The sequence below is a fragment of the Trichosurus vulpecula genome, chromosome 2 (genome assembly GCF_011100635.1).
Source record: "Trichosurus vulpecula isolate mTriVul1 chromosome 2, mTriVul1.pri, whole genome shotgun sequence".
In the NCBI taxonomy this organism is placed as follows: Eukaryota; Metazoa; Chordata; class Mammalia; order Diprotodontia; family Phalangeridae; genus Trichosurus; species Trichosurus vulpecula.
Window position 1 is genome coordinate 394,165,284 of NC_050574.1, and position 20,433 is coordinate 394,185,716.

The 20,433-nt window shown below is 37.6% G+C and overlaps 1 protein-coding gene across 1 annotated transcript in view; it reads left to right on the forward strand.

The window, feature by feature from the left end:
- Nucleotides 1–20,433, forward strand: part of LOC118839426 (radial spoke head 1 homolog) — a 60,407-nt gene that overhangs the window by 30,091 nt on the left and 9,883 nt on the right. The window contains exons 4-5 of the mRNA XM_036746890.1: nucleotides 3,567–3,657; nucleotides 14,889–15,024. Coding sequence (XP_036602785.1) covers nucleotides 3,567–3,657; nucleotides 14,889–15,024 — 227 coding nt within the window. The remainder of the gene's footprint in view (nucleotides 1–3,566; nucleotides 3,658–14,888; nucleotides 15,025–20,433) is intronic.

Consider the following 20,433-nt stretch of genomic DNA (forward strand, 5'->3'; position numbering starts at 1 on the left):
GCAGAAGAACTGGGAGGTCATTGTGTGATACTTGGAATTAAGATTGCAGTTTAGATCTATAATAAAGAATCCTGTTTTAGGACAGTTGTTGACCCCTCCCTGTATTACAGCACACATCCTTGTACCAAGAAGAAAATGCCTTGCCACACATTCCTGTAATCCCCCAAGGGACCCCCACCCTCTTGCTTCAACTTGAATTAGCACAAGACCCTGTCTCAAGACTGTGGCCTAAGGAACAAGGAACTGACCCATACCCAAAGTAAACAAACAAGTCCTGTTATGGGTATTTCCTCAAGGCCCCCGCCCCCAAACAGTAAAATAATAAGGCAACATGAATGCAGGTAGGCCTCGAGGGGCCTTGAGGCCTGTTCCTGTCAGCTAAATAAGGATAAGGTTATGCAAAGACGGACATTTGCTAACATCCCTGTTCCTTGACCCTTGTACCCAAACCTTGTGCAAATGACCCATACAGTTAAGGGAAATATCTAATCGCTGAACCTCGGCTTCTGTACCCTTTTGCTTGTTCAACCATTACTAGTTCGGTATAAAAGTCTCCCCCTAAGCTCTGTTCAGGGCCGCTCTGATTTGGGTTGCTTGTGTCCCGGACGGCCACTGGCTAATGAATTCTCCGATTAAACTTATACTCTCTGACCTGTCTTGCTCGCTGCGTGGTTTGGTATAACAATTGTGCACAGTAACAGCAATGTTGTAAAATGAAGATAAACTGTGAAAGACTTGGCTACTCTGATCAATACAATGATTAATACAATACAAAGGACTCATGATGAAAAAATGCTATCCACCACAGAGAGAACTGATGAACTCGGAGTGCAAATTGAAATATAATTTTCTTACTTTCTTTTTCTTCCTTTTTTAAAAATATGGCTAATATGAAAATATATTTTGTATGATTTCACATGTATAATTAATATCATATTGCCTGCCTTCTCAGTGGGAGTGGGAGGGAGTGGCAATGAAGGAGAGAATTTATAGCTCAAAATTTAAAAATAAAGAAACATTAAAAATAAATAATTAATAGGTTTTTTTAAAGCTATGTCAGAACCATAATCATCATACAGAGTTATTTTTCTGAGTTTTGAACCTGTGTTTAAGAAAAATAAAACCTAAAGCTTAACATCTGGAATCTCTGCATTGTGATAGAGTTATTTGGAGGTAGTTACCTATCACATGAACTCAGTAGGAATATTTTTCCCATAACACAAACAATGAACCACTGTGAACCTCCAAATGGAGGAGGTGCCTAGGGTTTTAGAGTTTATTACTATGTAATGATGGTCTATATACTGGGGAAGTATATAGTTGAACTGTATCTATGGGAATCCTAAACCATTTGGACTTTGTCATTTTTTTTTTAAACTGAACTGAATTGCAAGTGCCCAGGAGTAAATAAACAACTTTAATTCCCCAAGCCTATATGATGATAGTGTCATCTCATAGCTCTTCATTGCTGAAGAAGCTACTATAGCCATCAAGTCCAGAATGATACACTTGGCCTAGTCCTGATTACATCCTAGCTAAGTAGTGTTTTTTTTTTTAAGCTCACTACTTTCCAATTCAACTTCGCTTTATTCAGGACAATTTTTTTCACTGTACTCACATACCATAATTATTCCCACCCTCACATGCTCCTCATTTTCCTTCCACCCATCAATATCTTTATCACTCTTCAAGATATCATGGTATTGGGGAAAGACTGAGAGTTAAATTGGTTGTGTGGGTGTGGTGATAATGTGATTGAAGATCTTTCCCACCCATTCAATAGGCCAGTAAAGAGAGGCAGGCCCATACCTTTGTGATGCCAATCAGTGATTAAAGATCTTTCCCACACTCTTTTGCCTATTGGGTGTGAAGCCCTCAGGCCCTAAATAGAATATATACACCCAGAAGGTAGCCATTGGGAACTGAGAATTCAGAAGTCAGAAGAGAAGCCAGAATTCAGAATTCAGCCCAAGGAGAAGAAGTAAGAACTCCACAGAGTCCACAGAGCTGCAGAAGAGAGTGCTGAGGGGAGAGTGGAAACCAGGGAGCTTCAGAAACCAGAGGACTGAGGGGGAAGAGGACACGGGCAAGCAGACAGTTAGGATTTGTGAGTGATTGTTTACAGGAAGTCTCTAGCAGGGGGGAGGTTACTGGATGACTTGGCTTTTTGCTGTAACACTGTGTTTTAATCTCCTTGTTGCTACACTGAGGTAGGCTTACTGTTTTTGGAATACAATTACTGATATATCAAATGGGAGCTAGTGGTTCTGGGATTTGATCCTTTGGTGCGTATATAAATGTCATATTTCCTCTGCCTTCTACCTAGAGAGTTTTTCATACTTTGTGATCCTGAACCATACAGGCATGTTCCATGGTCATCCTCGAGGTCTTGAGTCTTGCCTTACTGATACAGTGAGCAAACTGTTTTAGCACTCTGTGTCTTAGTTTCTATTTCCAGGGCTAAAAAAAAAAAGTGAAGGGTAATGGGCTAGTTCATCTGAAAAGGCCCGCATAATTCTAATATTCTGTGACTTTACTTGCTAGGCTCAAGTCCTTTGACACTGTGTGGGATGAAAGACTCTCACCAATTGAAAGTTAATAAGGAGCCATCTCAGGAGGGGAACAGAAATAAATTTTATTCAATTCTCGAGAATTGGGTATCCCCTGCTAGAATGAATCCAGCAAGGGAGGCACTTTACAAGGCGCTAGGCACCCATAATTATACCTAACACAAGAGAATTCCCACCCACCTCTGACCCTTCTCACCATTGGCTGGGAGGTGGGCTTGCAATCTGAGCATGAAATGTAGACAAAGAACTGGGAAACTGAGGAATAGAAACTCCAATTCCCTTTCCTTTAGTTAATGATTACAGGTGGGGTGACATCTATAAATCTGAGAAGGGAGAATAGAATAAGGGGAGGGGGAACCCTCTCCATTCTTTACAGTAGAGAAAAACAGGTCATTATGACCCTGTTCTTACTAAGCAAATCTTTAAACCAGAACCAGAAGAAAGAACAAAAAGTTTCAGGGTAAACTTTCCCAGAGGCTGAGCCATCAGACTCTCATGGCCTCAGAATTTTTTTTTCCTATTTCTTGATTTTTAAACATTTCTTAGTATTGATACAGATATATATTTATACATATCTTCCCTGTGAAGTCTTCACATTTTATTTACCTCACACAACCCTTATATAAAGCTTTCCTACTGTAGCCCTCATTCATCCTGCAAATACAACATATGCTACGCAATTTAGCACAGAATATATTTTATATTTTCTTATATTTGTTCTCTAATTGATTCATGTGTGATAGCCTAGTGATCTTCTTTAGGGAAGGAACTATGTCTTCTATTTGTATAAGTGCCTAACATATACTAGCTACTCAATAAATACTTTGATTGATTGACCAATTATTTAGGGTCCCTCTGAAAGGTATAACTTTCTCTAGATAAATGTTTTTGTTATTCAGACAATTAATATTTTTCTTTAGATGTGACTGTATTTCACCGTAGTAAATTATGTATTTCTTATGCTGATATTTTTTTTTTTTGCATTGTCAATTTCAGGAGACTGGGTAAATGATGAAAAGCATGGCTTTGGAGTTTATCGCTATCCAAACAATGATACATATACGGGAGAATGGTTTGCTGGCCAAAGGTTTGTTATTTGTTATTTGTTTTACTTTTTATTCAGTCTTATATTTTTTATTTAGGCAAGCGGAAGAATCTGATATTTCTTTAGATTTATTATAGAAAATTCATAACAATAAAATCTACAACTCTCAAATTCTTTTTTTAACTCCATTATTATTTATTTAATATTTTAGTTTTCAACATTGATTTCCACAAGATTTTGAGTTGCAAAATTTCTCCCCATTTCTACCTTCCCCCCACCCCAAGATGGCATATATTCTGATCACCCCTTTCCCCAGTCTGCCCTCCCTTCTGTCTCCCCACTCACCCCCCCCCATCCCCTTTTCCCTTACTTTCTTGTAGGGCTAGAAAGATTTCTATACCCCATTGCCTGTATATCTTATTTCCCAGTTTCATGCAAAAACAACTTTTTTTTTGAGCATATGTTTTTAGAACTTTGAGTTCCAAATTTTCTCCCTTCTTCTCTCACCACCTACCCTCTTTGAGAAGGTAAGCAATTCAACATAGACCACACATGTATCATTATGCAAAACACTTTCATAGCAGTCATGTTGTGAAAGACTAACTATATTTCCCTCTATCCTATCCTGTCCCCCTTTATTCAATTTTCTCCCTTGACCCTATCCCTTTTCAAAAGTGTTTGCTTTTGATTACCTCCTCCCCCCAATCTGCCCTCCCTTCTATCATTCCTGCCTCTTGTCCCCTTCCCCCCTACTTTCCTGTAGGGTAAGATACCTGATTGAGTGTGTATACTATTCCCTCCTTAAGTCAAATCCAATGAGAGCAAGATTCACTCATTCCCTTTCACCTAACCCCTCTTCCCTTCCAACAGAACTGCTTTTTCTTGCCACTTTTATGTGAGGTGATTTGACCCATTCTATCTCTCCCTTTCTCTTTCTCCCAATATATTCCTCTCTCACTCTTTAATTTTATTTTTTTTTTTAGATATCATCCCTTCACATTCAACTCACCCTGTGCCCTCTCTCTATTTACATGTATATTCCCTTCAACTACACTATTACTGAGAAAGGTCTCATGTACAACTCTCAAATTCTTACAAGAATTGGAAAGAAAACTTTCTGGAAAATATCTATCTCAGTATGATTCTGTGGCATCTGTGTCAGAAAACTAAGTTCATGATACCTTATTAAGATACCCCTTGGGGCAGCTAGGCAGCGCAGTGAGTAGAGTCAGGAGGACCCAAGTTCAAATCCAGCCTCAGACACTTGACACACTTACTAGTTGTGTGACCTTGGGCAAATCACTTAACCCCAATTGCCCAGCCTTCTCCCCACCCCACCCCCCAAAACACAGCCCTCTACAAGCTGATGTAGGAAAAGTTTTCACCATACAACTAGAGGAGGTAGCATTTGCACTCTACTCTCATTATCAACAGAGCATAGAAGAACATAGGAGACAGAAGGCTAGGCTTGGATTCGGTGAACATATGACTAGGTTATGGTGATTGGTGATTTGCCTTAGGGTGCTGAAATCTGAAGAGTGCTCATAGCATTTACCTTCAGCAATGTGTAAAAAACTGAGTTTAGAATCTAGGTAGCAAAAATAATTAGGTAATGTAGGAAGCTATGAGATGGAATGTGTTTTCTTTCCCCCAGTTACTGTACCCCAGGTGAGCTTTCCTTCATTCTTACATGGAGTAGAGCAGCATTACTTTGTCCTGCATTTTGTAAAACTCTCCCTGAGTGTAAAAATGCTATTTATAGCTCTGAGTAGACCTTAATTCTAATTTATCCCCTGATAAATCTCTGTTTGACCAGAGATGAATCATTTAACCTCTTTTTTTTTCTTCTTTTTTTTAAAGTTTTTAAAATTTATTTATTTAACATATTTAGTTTTCAGCATTGATTTTCACAAGAGTTTGAATCACAAATTTTCTCCCCATTTCTACCCTCCCCCCCCACTCCAAGATGGAGTATATTCTGGTTGCCCTGTTCCCCAGTCAGCCCTCCCTTCTGTCACCCCACTCCCCTCCCATCCCCTTTTCCCTTCCTTTCTTGTAGGGCAAGATAAATTTCTACACCCCATTGCCTGTGTATCTTATTTTCTAGTTGCATGCAAAAACTTTTTTTTTGTTTGTTTTTGAACATCTGTTTTTAAAACTTTGAGTTCCAAATTCTCTCCCCTCTTCCCTTCCCACCCACCCTCCCTAAGAAGTCAAGCAATTCAACATAGGCCACATGTGTATCATTATGTATAACCCTTCAACAATACTCATGTTGTGAAAGGCCAACTATATTTTGCTCCTTCCCAACCCATCCCGCTTTATTGAATTTTCTCCCTTGACCCTGTCCCCTTTCGAAAGTGTTTGTTTTAGATTACCTCCACCCCCATCTGCCCTCCCCTCCATCATCCCCCCCCTTTTTTTAAATCTTCTTCCCTCTTCTTTCCTGTGGGGTAAGATACCCAATTGAGTATGTATGGTATTCCCTCCTCAGGCCAAATCTGATGAGAGCAAGATTCACTCATTCCCCCCTCACCTGCCCTCTCCCCTCCTCCCATAGAACTGCTTCCTCTTGCCACCTTTATGCGAGATAATCCACCCCATTCTATCTCTCCCTGTCTCCCTCTCTCAATATATTCCTCTCTCATCCCTTAATTTGATTTTATTTCTTTTAGATATCTTCCCTTCATATTCAACTCACCCTGTGCCCACTCTTTCTCTCTCTCTCTCTCTCTCTCTCTAGATATATATATATATATATATATATATATATATATATACACATAAATATATACATACATACACATTCACTTATATATATGTATATATATATACATATACGTAAACATATATATATATATATATGTGCATATTCCCTTCAGCTACCCTAATACTGAGGTCTCATGAATCATACATGTCATCTTTCCATGTAGGAATGTAAACAAAACAGTTCAGCTTTAGTAAGTCCCTTGCAATTTCTTTTTCTTGTTCTTTTTTTTGATTACCTTTTCATGCTTCTCTTGATTCTTGTGTTTGAAAGTCAAATTTTCTATCCAGCTCTGGTCTTTTCACTGAGAAAGCTTGAAAGTCCTCTATTTTATTGAAAATCCATATTTTGCCTTAGAGCATGATACTCAGTTTTGCTGGGTAGGTGATTCTAGGTTTTAATCCTAGCTCCATTGACCTCCGGAATATCGTATTCCAAGCCCTTCGATCTCTTAATGTAGAAGCTGCCAGATCTTGGGTTATTCTGATTATGTTTCCACAATACTCAAATTGTTTCTTTCTGGCTGCTTGCAGTATTTTCTCCTTGATCTGGGAGCTCTGGAATTTGGCGACAATATTCCTAGGAGATTTCTTTTTGGGATCTATTTGAGGAGGCAATCGATGGATTCTTTCAATTTCTATTTTGCCCTGTGGCTCTAGAATATCAGGGCAGTTCTCCTTGATAATTTCTTGAAAGATGATATCTAGGCTCTTTTTGATCATGGCTTTCAGGTAATCCAATAATTTTTAAATTATCTCTCCTGGATCTATTTTCCAGGTCAGTGGTTTTTCCAATGAGATATTTGACATTGTCTTCCATTTTTTCATTCCTTTGGTTCTGTTTTATAATATCCTGATTTCTCATAAAGTCACTAGCTTCCACTTGCTCCAATCTAATTTTGAAGGTAGTATTTTCTTCAGTGGTCCATTGGACCTCCTTTTCCATTTGGCTAATTCTGCCTTTCAAGGCATTCTTCTCCTCATTGGCTTTTTGGAGCTCTTTTGCCATTTGAGTTAGTCTGTTTTTTAAGGTGTTGTTTTCTTCAGTGTATTTTTCAGTATTTTTTTGGGTCTCCTTTAGCAAGTCATTGACTTGTTTTTCATGGTTTTCTCACATCCTTCTCATTTCTCTTCCCAATTTTTCCTCTACTTCTCTAACTTGCTTTTCCAAATCCTTTTTGAGCTCTTCCATGGCCTGGGACCAGTTCATGTTTTTCTTGGAGGCTTCTGTTGTAGGCTCTTTGACTTTATTAACTACTTCTGTCTGTATGTTTTGGTCTTCTTTGTCACCAAAGAAAGAATCCAAAGTCTGAGACTGAATCTGGGTGTGTTTTCGCTGCCTGGCCATATTCCCAACCAACTAACTTGACCCTTGAGTTTTTCAGTGGCGTATGACTGCTTGTAGACCAAAGAGTTCTATGTTCTGCGTTTCGGGGAGATGTGCCAGCTCTGCCACACCAACATTCCTCCTATCCCAAGAGCCCCCAACCCAGACTGGGCTTAGATCTTCAGCAAGCTGTGCACCCCTGCTCTGATCTGCCACTTAATTCCTCCCATCAGGTGGGCCTGGGGCCGGAAGCAACTGCAGCTGTAGCTGCCCCACCTCTGCTGCCCCGGGGTGGTGGCCTAACCGTGAACTCCTACTCCCGCAGCTTTTCCTACTAACCTTCTCTGCTGTCTTTGGTGTTTGTGGGTTGAGAAGTTTGGTAACTGCCGCATTTCACTGATTCAGGGCGCTAGGGCCCTCTCCACCCGGCTCCTGGTCTGGTTGGTCCGTGCTGCTCACACTGGGCTCTGCTCCTCTCCGCTCCCAGCTCCCAGCTCCGTGTGGGATAGACCTCATCCAGGGACCATCCAGGCTGTCCTGGGCTGGAGCCCTGCTTCCCTCTGCTGTTTTGTGGGTTCTGCAGTTTTAGAATTGGTTCAGAGCCATTTTTTATAGGTTTTTGGAGGGACTCGGCGGGGAGCTCATGCTAGTCCCTGCTTTCCAGCCGCCATCTTCCATTTAACCTCTTTCAATATTAGTTTCCTTATCTGTAAAATGAGAATATCACTACATGCAATACCTATCTCACAGTGTTGTTGTAAGCCTCAAATGAAATAACGTACATAAGTCACGTAGTAAAACTTAATATGCTACATAAATACATAGCTATTGTCATAGACATATAGCATATTGCCATGTGTTGAATCCCAAAGAAGAATTACAGTCCCACACTCATTTCTAGGAAATGCATACCTTCTTTGTTTGCCTTTTAGAGTAATATATAAAATTACTATAACCAGCTACCATGTTTAGAAAATCAAGTTTGGTTCCATGATTGGCTCCTCTGTCTAAGCATAGACTGAGGATTTTTCCCATCTTTGACCAGTGTACCTGATAGAGTTGGGCAAAAATATTTCCTGTTTTATAACTATGTAACTTCCTGTCTGCGATACCAACCCAAATCAGACTGAGTCCCCAGAGGAATGATTGTACCAGATTTAAGGTATTCTGTGGTTCCACTCTTTTAAAACTGTAGCTCATGAGATCTCTCTAGTGAGTTTGCTTGCAGTATTTAGCCAGAGGATACAGTTGGCCAAAAGCAAAGGCATTTACTTTGCTGAGTAAGTAAGTAAGAAAAGATATAGTAACAAAACATCTTCTCCATAAACTTAGATTATCTATCTCACAAGGACACAAAGCATCATTTGAAAGAGCAATATTCATATAGAGGTCAAAAATAGAGAATCACATACATAGGGAATATGAATACCTAGGAAAGCTATATATTCTTTACGGATATATATGTAAATCGAAACCCCAGCACCTCTGGTGTGAGGGCTTGCTGAGCCCTTTTCAGGGCTGATCATCCAGCTTTGGTGTCCACCTATCTCTCAACTCTTACCTGGGGTTCCAAGAAGCTGTAGGATGTGATGTGCTGCAGCCACACTCCAGTAAACCTTCTCAGAAGATGGACTATACCAGGTAGAGAGTAACAATGGGCCTCAGACCCATAGGTGAGTTATTGGGGTGTCTACCCCAAGCATGTGAAGATATCCCCTAGTAGAATGAATGGATGAGAATAATTCATTCCAAAGGCCATGAAGGCAGCTGGAATGTGCTGTAGAGCTTTTAAAGCTTGGTCAGACATTGAAGGTGCCAAGGTCATCCACTGCATACTGGGCCATTGCTAGTCATCTTGACTTTGTCTTGCCACTGGACTTGAATGACTCTGGAAGAGAGAGTGAGGCTGACAATTTTGTACAACTCTGCCTCACTTAAATCCAATTTATGTGTGAATCAAGATATCACTCTATTATGTCATTGGTCCTCTTTGAAAACAAAGGACAAACAATAATTTGCATCTATATGTATATATATTCCTTTTCAGTACCACTTAAAAGAATGCCATAAATCTTTTAGCTCTAGTTTCTCCAGCAATGTGTTCAATTCTACAATTTCCCTTTTGTTTATGTTTCTTTTAGATTTGTCCAAAACTGAGAGGAAAATAAAAGTTTCCTGCTATTACTATATACATCTTCTTATAATTCAGTTTGGCTTTTTCCCCCCCATAAATTTAGATCTTAAGGCATTTAGAGAATACAAGTTTGCTGTTGATTTGTTTTCATGTCCATGGTTCCTTTTGGCATAATGTTGTTTCCTTGTTTATTATTTATATGCTGGTAGTTTTTGTTTTTGCTTTGTCTCATCACATAATTAATTGCTGTGCTAGAAGCACACAGAAGATATTAGTTGAAGGAGTGCCATACAACTTAGGAGACCGGGGGGAGGCAGAGGCAAAAGGCTTTGTCAGAAGAGACTTGCAGAGAAGCAAGAAGATTACTGAGTATATCCCAGAGCACAAGCATGTTGTCCACATTGTACATCCCTTCCAGAGCATGTGGGTTGGTCAGGGAGAGGTTCTGAGTGATGAGTTGCATTAGGAATTGGTGGATTAACCTTCTCTGCTATTAATTCATCAGTTTATGATGTTGTTAGAGCTCTTGGAGTCTTGGTCTATGGAGACTGTTGTAATTATTTTACCTCTTGGGCAGCTAGGGGGTACAAAGGATAGAGGTGCTGGGCCTGCAGTCAGGAAGGCTCGTCTTCTGAATTCAAATCTGGCCTCAGACACTTACTAGCTGTGTGACCTTGGGCAAGTCATTTAACCCTGTTTTCCTCAGTTTCCTCATGTGTAAAATGGGCTGAAGAATGAAATGGCAAACCACTTCTCTATCTCTGCCAAGAAAACTCCAAATGAGGTCACGAAGAGTTGGATATGCCTGAAAAATGACTGAACAACATGTAATTCTTATTTGGAGAGGTTTGAGATGCAGTAAGGATCAGAGAAAATGTCTTGTGTTCCATCTTGTTGGTGGCATGTCCCAGAAGTCCTATAAAGGATGTTCCAGATAGAAATCTGACCTTACCCTACACTGGAACAACCAGGTAAATTCTCCTTCCCTTAATGCTACCACGTACTCCTGTTTTAATAAGCCGTCTTCTGCCTATATGTGCCACCACAAGTGTGCTACTTATATCTCCTTTGTATCCCTCTCCCTCTTAATTCTATATCATCAAATCAACTTTATTGTTTCTCTGGAAAAGAGTGTATCATTCTACTCCCTTATGCTCTGCTCACCAGTCCTGTACTATTTCAAACCAAAATATTCCCTCTTGGCCACCACTACAGGCATATCTCATTTTATTGCACTTTGCTTTATTGTGCTTCACAGACAACTGTGTTTTTGAGGGTTTTTTTTTCTTTACAAATTATAGGTTTGTGAAAAACTTGCCTTCAGCAAGTCTATTGGCATCACTTTTCCAACAACATGCATTCACATCATACTTCCGTGTCACATTTTGGTAATTTTCACAATATTTCAAACTTTTTTATTATTTTATCTGTTATGGTGATCTGTGATCAGACGCACACCCGTATAAGACTGTGAACTTAAATGATAAATGTTGTGTGTGTGCTGACTGCTCCACCTACCAGCCATTCTTCCATCTCTCCCTTTCCCCCGGCCTCCCTGTTCCCTAAGGCACAACAATATTGAAGAATATCACATAAACTTAGTTGATACAGCAGTGACAGGATCTGAGAGAATTGACTCTAATTTTGGAAGAAGTTCTACTGTGAGTAAAATGCTATCAAATAGCATCGTATGCTCTAGAGAAATCTTTCGTGAAAGGAAGAGTCAATCGATGTGGCAAACTTAATTGTTATCTTAATTTTTTAAATTGCCACAGCCACCTCAGCCTTCAGCAACCACCACTCTGAACAGTCTGCCACCATCCATGCTGAGGCAACACCTTCCACCAGCAAAAACTCACTAAAGGTTCAGGTGATGTTTAGCGTATTTAGCAATACAATATTTTTTAAATTAAGGTATGTACATTGTTTTTCAAAACTTAATACTGTTGCACACTTAGACTACTGTATAGTTTAAACATAATTTTTATGTGCACTGGGAAACAAAAAAATTCATGTGACTCACTTTATTGTAATATTTACTTTATTGAAGTGGTGTAGAAGCCAGCCAGCATTATCTCCGAGGTATGCCTATTTTGTATTCTCTTGTGAAAATGTAGTATTTTCCCTCCATAGCACTTAATACAGAGTTTGGAACATAAGTGCCTTAAAAATGCCTCTTCATTCATTCATTCATTCATTGTCATAGTGAAGAAGGGAGCTAGGAGGAGTTTTACCTTTTGCTGCAACTCTTGGGGAAGATCAAATGAAAGGGCAAAAAAAGTACTCTTAAACATCTAATTTATTGCATCCCTGGCACTCTTCTTTGCTGACTCTGCAGTTCATTTGTTAACAGGGTCAGTTTCTGTACTTTAAACTCTTAAGTCCTTCCCATCCACTCACATATGAGTGGGCAGAGAAAGGCCCCAGGGCAGCCAGCTTCCCTTTGTAAGTTTTCAGCCTTATTTTTAGTGGTGTTATATCCATTGGGCTGGGCATGTGTTCTTTTCCTCTAACAAGCAATGTTGTAGAACTCACCTCTGTAAGGCTGTGCCTCTTAGAACCAAGCTAATTTTTAGGTCCTAAGGAACAAGTCTGTAAGACAATGAGATGTGAGGGTGAGGATCTTTTAGGTCAGGGCTGTCCAAAATATGGCCCACAGTATGATTTTATGCGGCCTGCCTGTGGGTTTTAATTTTCATGAGCAAAAAAATAAAATAATAACTTACATGGAATGTGTATTAGATTTTTTAATTCCATCACTAATAAATAATATCATTAATTTTAATTTTCTTTGGTGTTTTTAAGCAGTATTACGGATGGAACATATTGCACAGAATTTTCAATCGATCTGCCGTCTGTACAATGCAGACTAGTCAGTATGCACCTACCTTTATACTGTTGTGTTGTCGCTTTGTTGTTTTGTGTTAGCTTTCGCACTTCATGCCTTCACCTGTCATATTGATGATGCACATTCCCCCACTTTCTATTAGTGCACTGTATTTTTTATTCTGGGTGAGAACCTTGAGGAATTATTTTATTCTAATGCGGCCCTAAGATAACCTAAGGTTGGACAGCCCTCGTTTAGATAATACTGTTGTTGTCCAGTCGCTGTATGTCCTTGCTCTCAAAGCATTCACAGTCTATAACCGTCACAGAAGACAACATACAAACAAGTATGTACAAACAAGATATATACCGAATGAGTTGGAGATAATCCGCAGAGGGAAGATGCTAGTGTTAAGTGGAATCAGGAAAGAATTCCCGTAGAAGGTAGGATTTTAGCTGGGACTCGAAGGAAACCAGGAGGCAGAATTTTTATCAATGGATAAAGGACTAGAAAGCATCATTATCAAATTTGCAGATCACACAAAGCTATATGAGAAAGTTAACCAAATAATAACAGAAGAATTTTTTTTTTAGAGGGGGGAAGGCAAGGCAGTTGTGGTTGAGTGACTTGCCCAAGGTCACACAGCTAGTAAGTGTGTCAAACGACTGAGGCTGAATTTAACTCAGGTCCTCCTGACTCCAGGGCTGGTGCTCTACTCACTGCCCCACCTAGCTGCCGCCTAACAGAAGAATCTAAAAGAAATTCAAAAGGCTAGAATGTTAGGCCAAATTTAATAAGATGAAATCTATGTTAAGGACCTTTGATTTATTTTGTGTAGAATGTACCCTACTGATGCAGATTGTGAACTGTCTATAACTTAGTTCTGAGGTTGAGAGGTTAAGAGACTTTTCTATGAGCATAGAGCTAGTGAATGTGTCAGAATTTAAATCTGTCTTCCTGATACCAGGTCTAGAATGTAGTCTATTACATATGCTATTACCCAGAATGAAATTTATAGGATTGAATGTAATATCTTACACTTGGTTTAAAAAAAACAATTTCGTAAGTACAAGATGGGGGAAATGTGACTGACTAGGCAATAATTCATCTAAAAAAGATCTAAGTTTTATTAGACTTCAGGCTCAGTAAGGATCTATGAAGTTTATAAGTATCCATCAACAGGGAAGTCCATTGGGTAATTCATAGTTTTGTTTGGATTTCAAGCTAGAATGGACATTAGATATTATCTAGTACAACAGTGAAAAAAAGGCAAATTCAGTATTAGGCCACGTTGAGAAAGTGTCCAACACTAGGGAAGTGATAGTCCTGTTCTAGTCTGTCCTCATCAGACCATATTTAAATTATAGCATTAAATTCTAGTTGTTACACTTCAGAATGGATATTGATAAGCTGGAAAGATGACCAAAGGAGTGTGACCATGATGGTGAATGATTTGAGATCATGTTATATATGAAGATCATTTAAAAGAATTAGGGATATTTATACTACATCACAGAAGAACTGACACTAATTATCTTCAAGTCTACATGGTACTGTCACGTACAAGAGAGATTCGATATGTCTTCTTGGTACTAGAGGGCACAACTCAAAATAATAAGTGAATGTTGTAGACAGATTCAAGTACTGAAATAAGGAAAAACTTCCTAAAATTAGAGCTACCTAGAGGGAAGAAGGGACCCACTTTGGGATTTAGTAGAATGTATTCTTATTTAGCTATAAATTGAACTATATCTAGGTAGGCATCTTGGGGTCCCTTCCAACTCTGAGATTCTATAGACTTATAAGCATCCGTCAAAGAAGAGGGCTATAATATATTTCATACTTTTGTTTTTCATTTAGAATTAGGAGTGACTTTAGACATTATCTAGTCCAACCCATTCACTTTGTAGATGAGAAAATTGAGGCCCAGAATCTATCTCCCAATTGTACCTCAAATACAGAATGATGATCTCCACAATCCTTTCAAGCTTTAAATCTACAATGATTTGCCTAAGGTCACACAGTAAGTAGAAGAATCAGAGAAGTGAACCCAAATCATTTGACTCCTAATTCCCTGCCCTTTCCTCTATGTCCAGCAATTTGGCTTTACCTTGATTTTCATTTTTTTTTTCACTTGAGAAACTTTATTTCCCAATCAATTAAAAAAAACTCTTTAATTTTAACCAATGCAAAATTTAAAGTATTCCCTCTCAAAACAGGCATGGGCAAGGAACTTACTTCTATGCTGAGACTGGCTCTAAGTATGTTGGTACGTGGGTAAATGGACAACAAGAGGGACCAGGAGAACTCATTCACCTAAAGCATAGATACCAGGGCAAGTTCATGGGAAGAAATGTAAGTAATTTTAAAAGTTCAGCTTTCTAAAAAATGTAAAAATATATTATTATAAATGTCTGTCAATGTAAATGTAAATTTGCAATGTAAAAACACTAAAATTGAAATTAAAAAAAAATATGGCGGTACCCTGAGAAAGGACAGTACAATGTAATGTATGAGAGATCCTCTGCCTCACTTCATGAATCATTATGTTGCCACCTCTACTTTTATTATCAATAGAGGAACAAGATTTAGGTGGAGTGAGACTTTGTCTGTGAGCGTCCCAATAATATTTTTTTCTCACATCCCTTTTCCCGCTACTTCATCATACCTCTCCAAAAATATTAGTCAAACCTTTTAATTCTTTTAGTATAAATATGTTCTCTCCTCAAAAATTTGGAAATCAAATGTTTATTCTTCAGAAAAACCTCTTGCTCATTTATCATTGTGATGTTTAAAAAATTTGAGAGACATAGTTTCTGAGCAATTAATCATTTTATTAGTAATGCTAACATATTACCAATAAAATGGGTCAGTGCACAAAGGAGTCAGATTCATTGTTGCATGAAACAGGAAAGGTACAAATTAAGAAGAGTAAGGTGTATAATAAATTAACCACCAATAAAATTTACAAAGAAAAATGGACAAGAAATCTGGAAGATGTCATGATACAATCAATATGCAGTGAAGGATGAAAACCTTTATTGGGAAGAAAAAAAAAAGACCATAAACAACCAATCTTCAACTTTCAAAGGGTTAATGTTACTAGAAAGCAGTGCAAAAGTCAAAAATGCAAGTGTTGATACATTGAACCTATGAGAAACAGGGGCTAGGTTCCCACAACCACCAAAAATTGTAATTTTTTGCAAGAGAATGCTGAAAATACACTTTTCAGCATTCTCTTGCAAAAAATTACAATTCTTTATACAATTCTTTATAACAAAACACTAATTTTGACAAATGTACTTTTCCTAACACCGTAACCATGAAATAACCCATAAAAATGCAGTACACAAAATAAAGGTAACATGCAAAACATTTTTTCTCACTACTAATTCCCTAGAATTCTGTGACCTTTTGTGTTAACATAAATTAAAAAAAACCCATCAATTTCAGACAATATTCACTTTTCATGACACATGAAATCTACAGTACCATCAATACTGTATAGCAAATAAAATTCTTACAACTAAAACATTTTTTAACTTAAATCTTACCTTCTACTGTGTTGGATGGTGGTGTGAGAGTGTGGTATTGAATATCATATTGCTATAAACCTCTCTACCATGGCCACCCTCTGAAAATCAAAGGAGAGATTGCTCGGGCTTTAGTCACTGCTGTTGGAAGACACCAAGACTGGTGAGATCTAAACATCACCTCTGACACTCTGTCGTTTGCAGGTAGTAGATGGCATTGGAGATCATGAAGGATGAGCCAACTCCTTTTTGAGGGTATAACAGATTGCTGATTTGTTAACATTCTGGCACTAAGTTTATCTACCACCTTTATTTTCTCCCTTAGCTTTCTCCCTCATTGACCTTGCACACTTGGGCTTAGAGCCCAGAGGACTTGCACTACACTTTGGGGGCATAATTGCAAAACAAAACTTGAGTTTTAAAGGCAAACACTGAAACCATGCAACGAATGCATGGGAAGTTCTTTACAACAGGGTGAACAAGACTAGCAAAATGCCTTGTAGGATACCAGCCACTCCACAAACTTGCACACAGTAAGCCTCTTATTTTTTTCTTTGCTGCACATAGCTGTGAATATGCAGGTTGCAACACAAAAGTGAAAATGAGGTTACTAGTAAAGTTACATGGATGCTTGAAGTCCCCAAAGTTAAACACATGAATGTTGAGGATTGACTATGAAATAATGGAACAACAGCAAGAAATCCTTATAGGGATCAAGGTAGAAAAAAACAAATTTAAAAGAAGAAATAAAAATTAAATTAATGCAGAAAATAAAGCTATGAAAGAAAAGAAAGTAGAAAATTTGGAACACATCACAGAAAATCTCTTCAAAAATATATTTAGGCTCCAAAAAAGAGAATGGCAGTTTTGAAATTTGAAACTACAAGAATGGGGGAGAAAGTGAACAAAATTAAAAGATATCAAGGATAAATGTGATCTCCACAGCTAGCCAGAGAAACTGACTCTGAAGGTAGGATGGATAGAGATATTTTGTGAATAATGTATAGAGTCTCTCAGATAAATACAATGAATATCATAAATATCACATTGCAGGAAATAATTCATGAAAACTGCTCATAAGTATTAGAAATGGGGGACAAGTACAGATTAATAATCCATAGATTACTAAAAGAACACACACAAGTTTGCATCTCCAAGGATTGTACTAATTAAATATTAGAATTTCAGTTACATGTAACAGGAAGCCAAGAGATAGGTCTTCAGCTATTGTGGAAATCAACTGGAAAAGTCTAAGATTTCTCCTTGTTTATGAAATTAAAGAAAACATTCTGAAATGATAGTCTAAAATGGAAAGAAAATAAAGCAATTTAGGTAATGTTACTGTATTGGCACAACCCAACCATGAGCAATTAATACATCTTTCTATTGTATATTGGGTAATTTTGATTATTCAGAGATGGTGATAAACCATGAAACAGCATCAAGAATACTGGAGTTTAAAAGACTGAGGCTTTGTTTATAGAGAAGTTTGGACTTTGCTTTCTTCTCTCTGTAAAGTTCTGATCTATGTTCTGTCCAATATATGTCAAAAAGATCATCTCAATGCTTTGCCCATCCAACTGTGTAACATAATCTGGACAATTTGTATCCATTTCATTTATCCTGTACAGATTATTAGGTCAACCTAATTTAAATGGCTGTGAATTGTCAATTAGAAAGCTTTACAATATTCAAATCTTAATTTAATAAACTCCATGTTGTCCGTAAATGGGATCATCTGCAGTACCTCACCATATAAAGGTAATCTCTCTTCAATTTGGATCTAATATAAGTATCCTCCATCACTGGGATTGCTTGTTTGGGGCCTGTAATAACAATGTTGCTAGCAGCTTTTTGTAACAACAATGTTGCTGGCAGCTGCTGTGGCAGTGTAAGGCCAACAACACCAATACACAGAAAGGCTGCCAGCACATGTTCTTTTATCTGCTTTTCTAATGAAAGCAACTTTAAGGGGTTAGCAATCCCACTGTAATCAAACATACATATATCATTCACTTAGTTCAGGAGGAAAAGCCAGCACTCTGAACTTCAGAGCAAATGCAAACAGAATTTACAATCAGAGACAATATAAACAGATCAACATTTCTGTCTAACCAAATCACAATATACATAGTTACCAGAGAAACGCCAACATCTGGGTTTTCCAGAGGGGGAGGGGGCTCTTAACAATGGCTGCCCATAGTCTTGTCTAGTCAAATCACGGAACATTCTTCCAGTGAGTGAAAGCCCCAAACAAAATGCTAACCTCTGAGTTTATATATCCTTGTCAGGCTTCACATCTAATCAGCAAAAGTGTGTGGGCCTGGGGCTTTGCACCTAGTAAGACTTAATCAAAGGCACTTGATTACTTTAGCATTCTAAAAGAGGAAAAACAGTAAAAAAAAAAATCCCACTTTAATTACCAGTATAGGGCCCAACCTGACACTAAATAAACAGTCATTAAACAAAGGTTTTGGATTTTTTTGTTGTTCTTGTTTGTTTTGGTTTGGTTTGAGGCTTTTTTTGTGGACTCTATGATCCTAAAATATACATGAAAAACACTTTGTTATGGGAAGAGTCTTTAATTAAGCATTTTGTTCCAATCAAACACTTTTTAAAAATAGTTAACAAGCAATAAATACAACTTGTTCTCGGGTCCTACGTACTTTTCAGTAATTTGTGTCACTCTAAAAATGTGATCTGTTATAGAATATCATTGTGACAGTCTGCCTGTTTTCTTCTTGTATTGTCATCTAGGATGATATATGTATGTATTTCTGTATGTGATATGTATGTGTATACATATATTTGTGTATATATGCAAATATATACATATATTTGCATATATACACATTTTTATGTGTAGAAAATTTGCATCAAGATTTTATAGAGATGAGAAAGCAGGTATGAATCAATATTTAAAAAATTTCTTTGTGATCACCTTTTTATAAATTGCAGTATCATCTGTGATTCCCCCCCCCCCCATTCACTTGCTATTGTTCTTTCTTTTATCCTTCAACTTCTTTAAAATTTAGTTGCCTCAAGCATTCTGTGAATGCTTGATCTGGTCCAACTACTGTGCCATCTTTGTTTTCTTTAATGTTATTGGTACTGTCTCATATAATATAATAGCTACCATTTGTATAGTGCTTTAAAGTTTGGAAAGTGCTTTACCTATGTTATCTCATTTGATCACGTAAGGACTGTGATGTTAGAGTTTAAATGTTGTGTCTCCATTGTTACTGAGGGAAAAAAATGTTGATGGACAGACTGACAGATTTTTTATGTTTTTTTTATATATTTTTCCTGTGTAGTTTCATTTTTAAATGCTCTTGGTATGATATAGCCTAATTGGATCTCATGAAAACTCAGTTAATATTCATTTGCAGATAGTTTTGTCAAATTCTCTCTATGACTTACAAAATAAGCAGAGAAAAATTAAGTATATTGAGTGGTAGCATTAATAGAACATTTTAACAAGTACAAGTAGAGTATGTTCTATAATAATTTCCCCCCAGACAAATATTTCATTTTATTCTCTGAATAACCTTGGGAATTAGGTGCTGTTATTATCCTCATAAGGTATAACAAAGGTACAACTTATGTTGTATCACTTATTCTACTACATTCTTCAAGTGTCTTAAAATGCAGATTAAGCATTTTGTAAGTTTTTCCTTTTTCTTTAGATATCATGTTGTATTTTAAAGTAACATACAGAAAACTTAATTTAGAACCTCTTAGTCTGGAAATCATGGTAGTTTGATTGAGAGATGAACTGAAACTTTATATTCCATTAATTATAAAAAGAATTTGCTAAGAAAATTAATGGCATCAAGATTACTTAGGAAATACTTAGCTTCCTTGATAAAGCAGTGTTTTGAGATACTCTTAAAATCAAAATAAATTAGGCTTTGCTAAGGCACTTTGCTTTGTAATAATCACTAACTTATAAAAATAATCTGTAACTTATATTGTTCCTCCCTTAATTTTTCCATACTGTGTAGGTGGTGCTATGGTATGCTCTAGGAGAGGTGTTGTGATATAATGGATAGAGGGTCAGCCTTGTAATTGGGATGATGATCTGAGTTCAGGTTTTACCCTTATACAAACTGGTTGTATGTGGGTAAGTCATTTAACCTCTTGGTGTCTCAGACACCTCTCTAAGACTAAAAGTTACAGACAAGATATTGATCTGTATTAATGGAGGGAGTTTCAACACAGATGAAAGGAC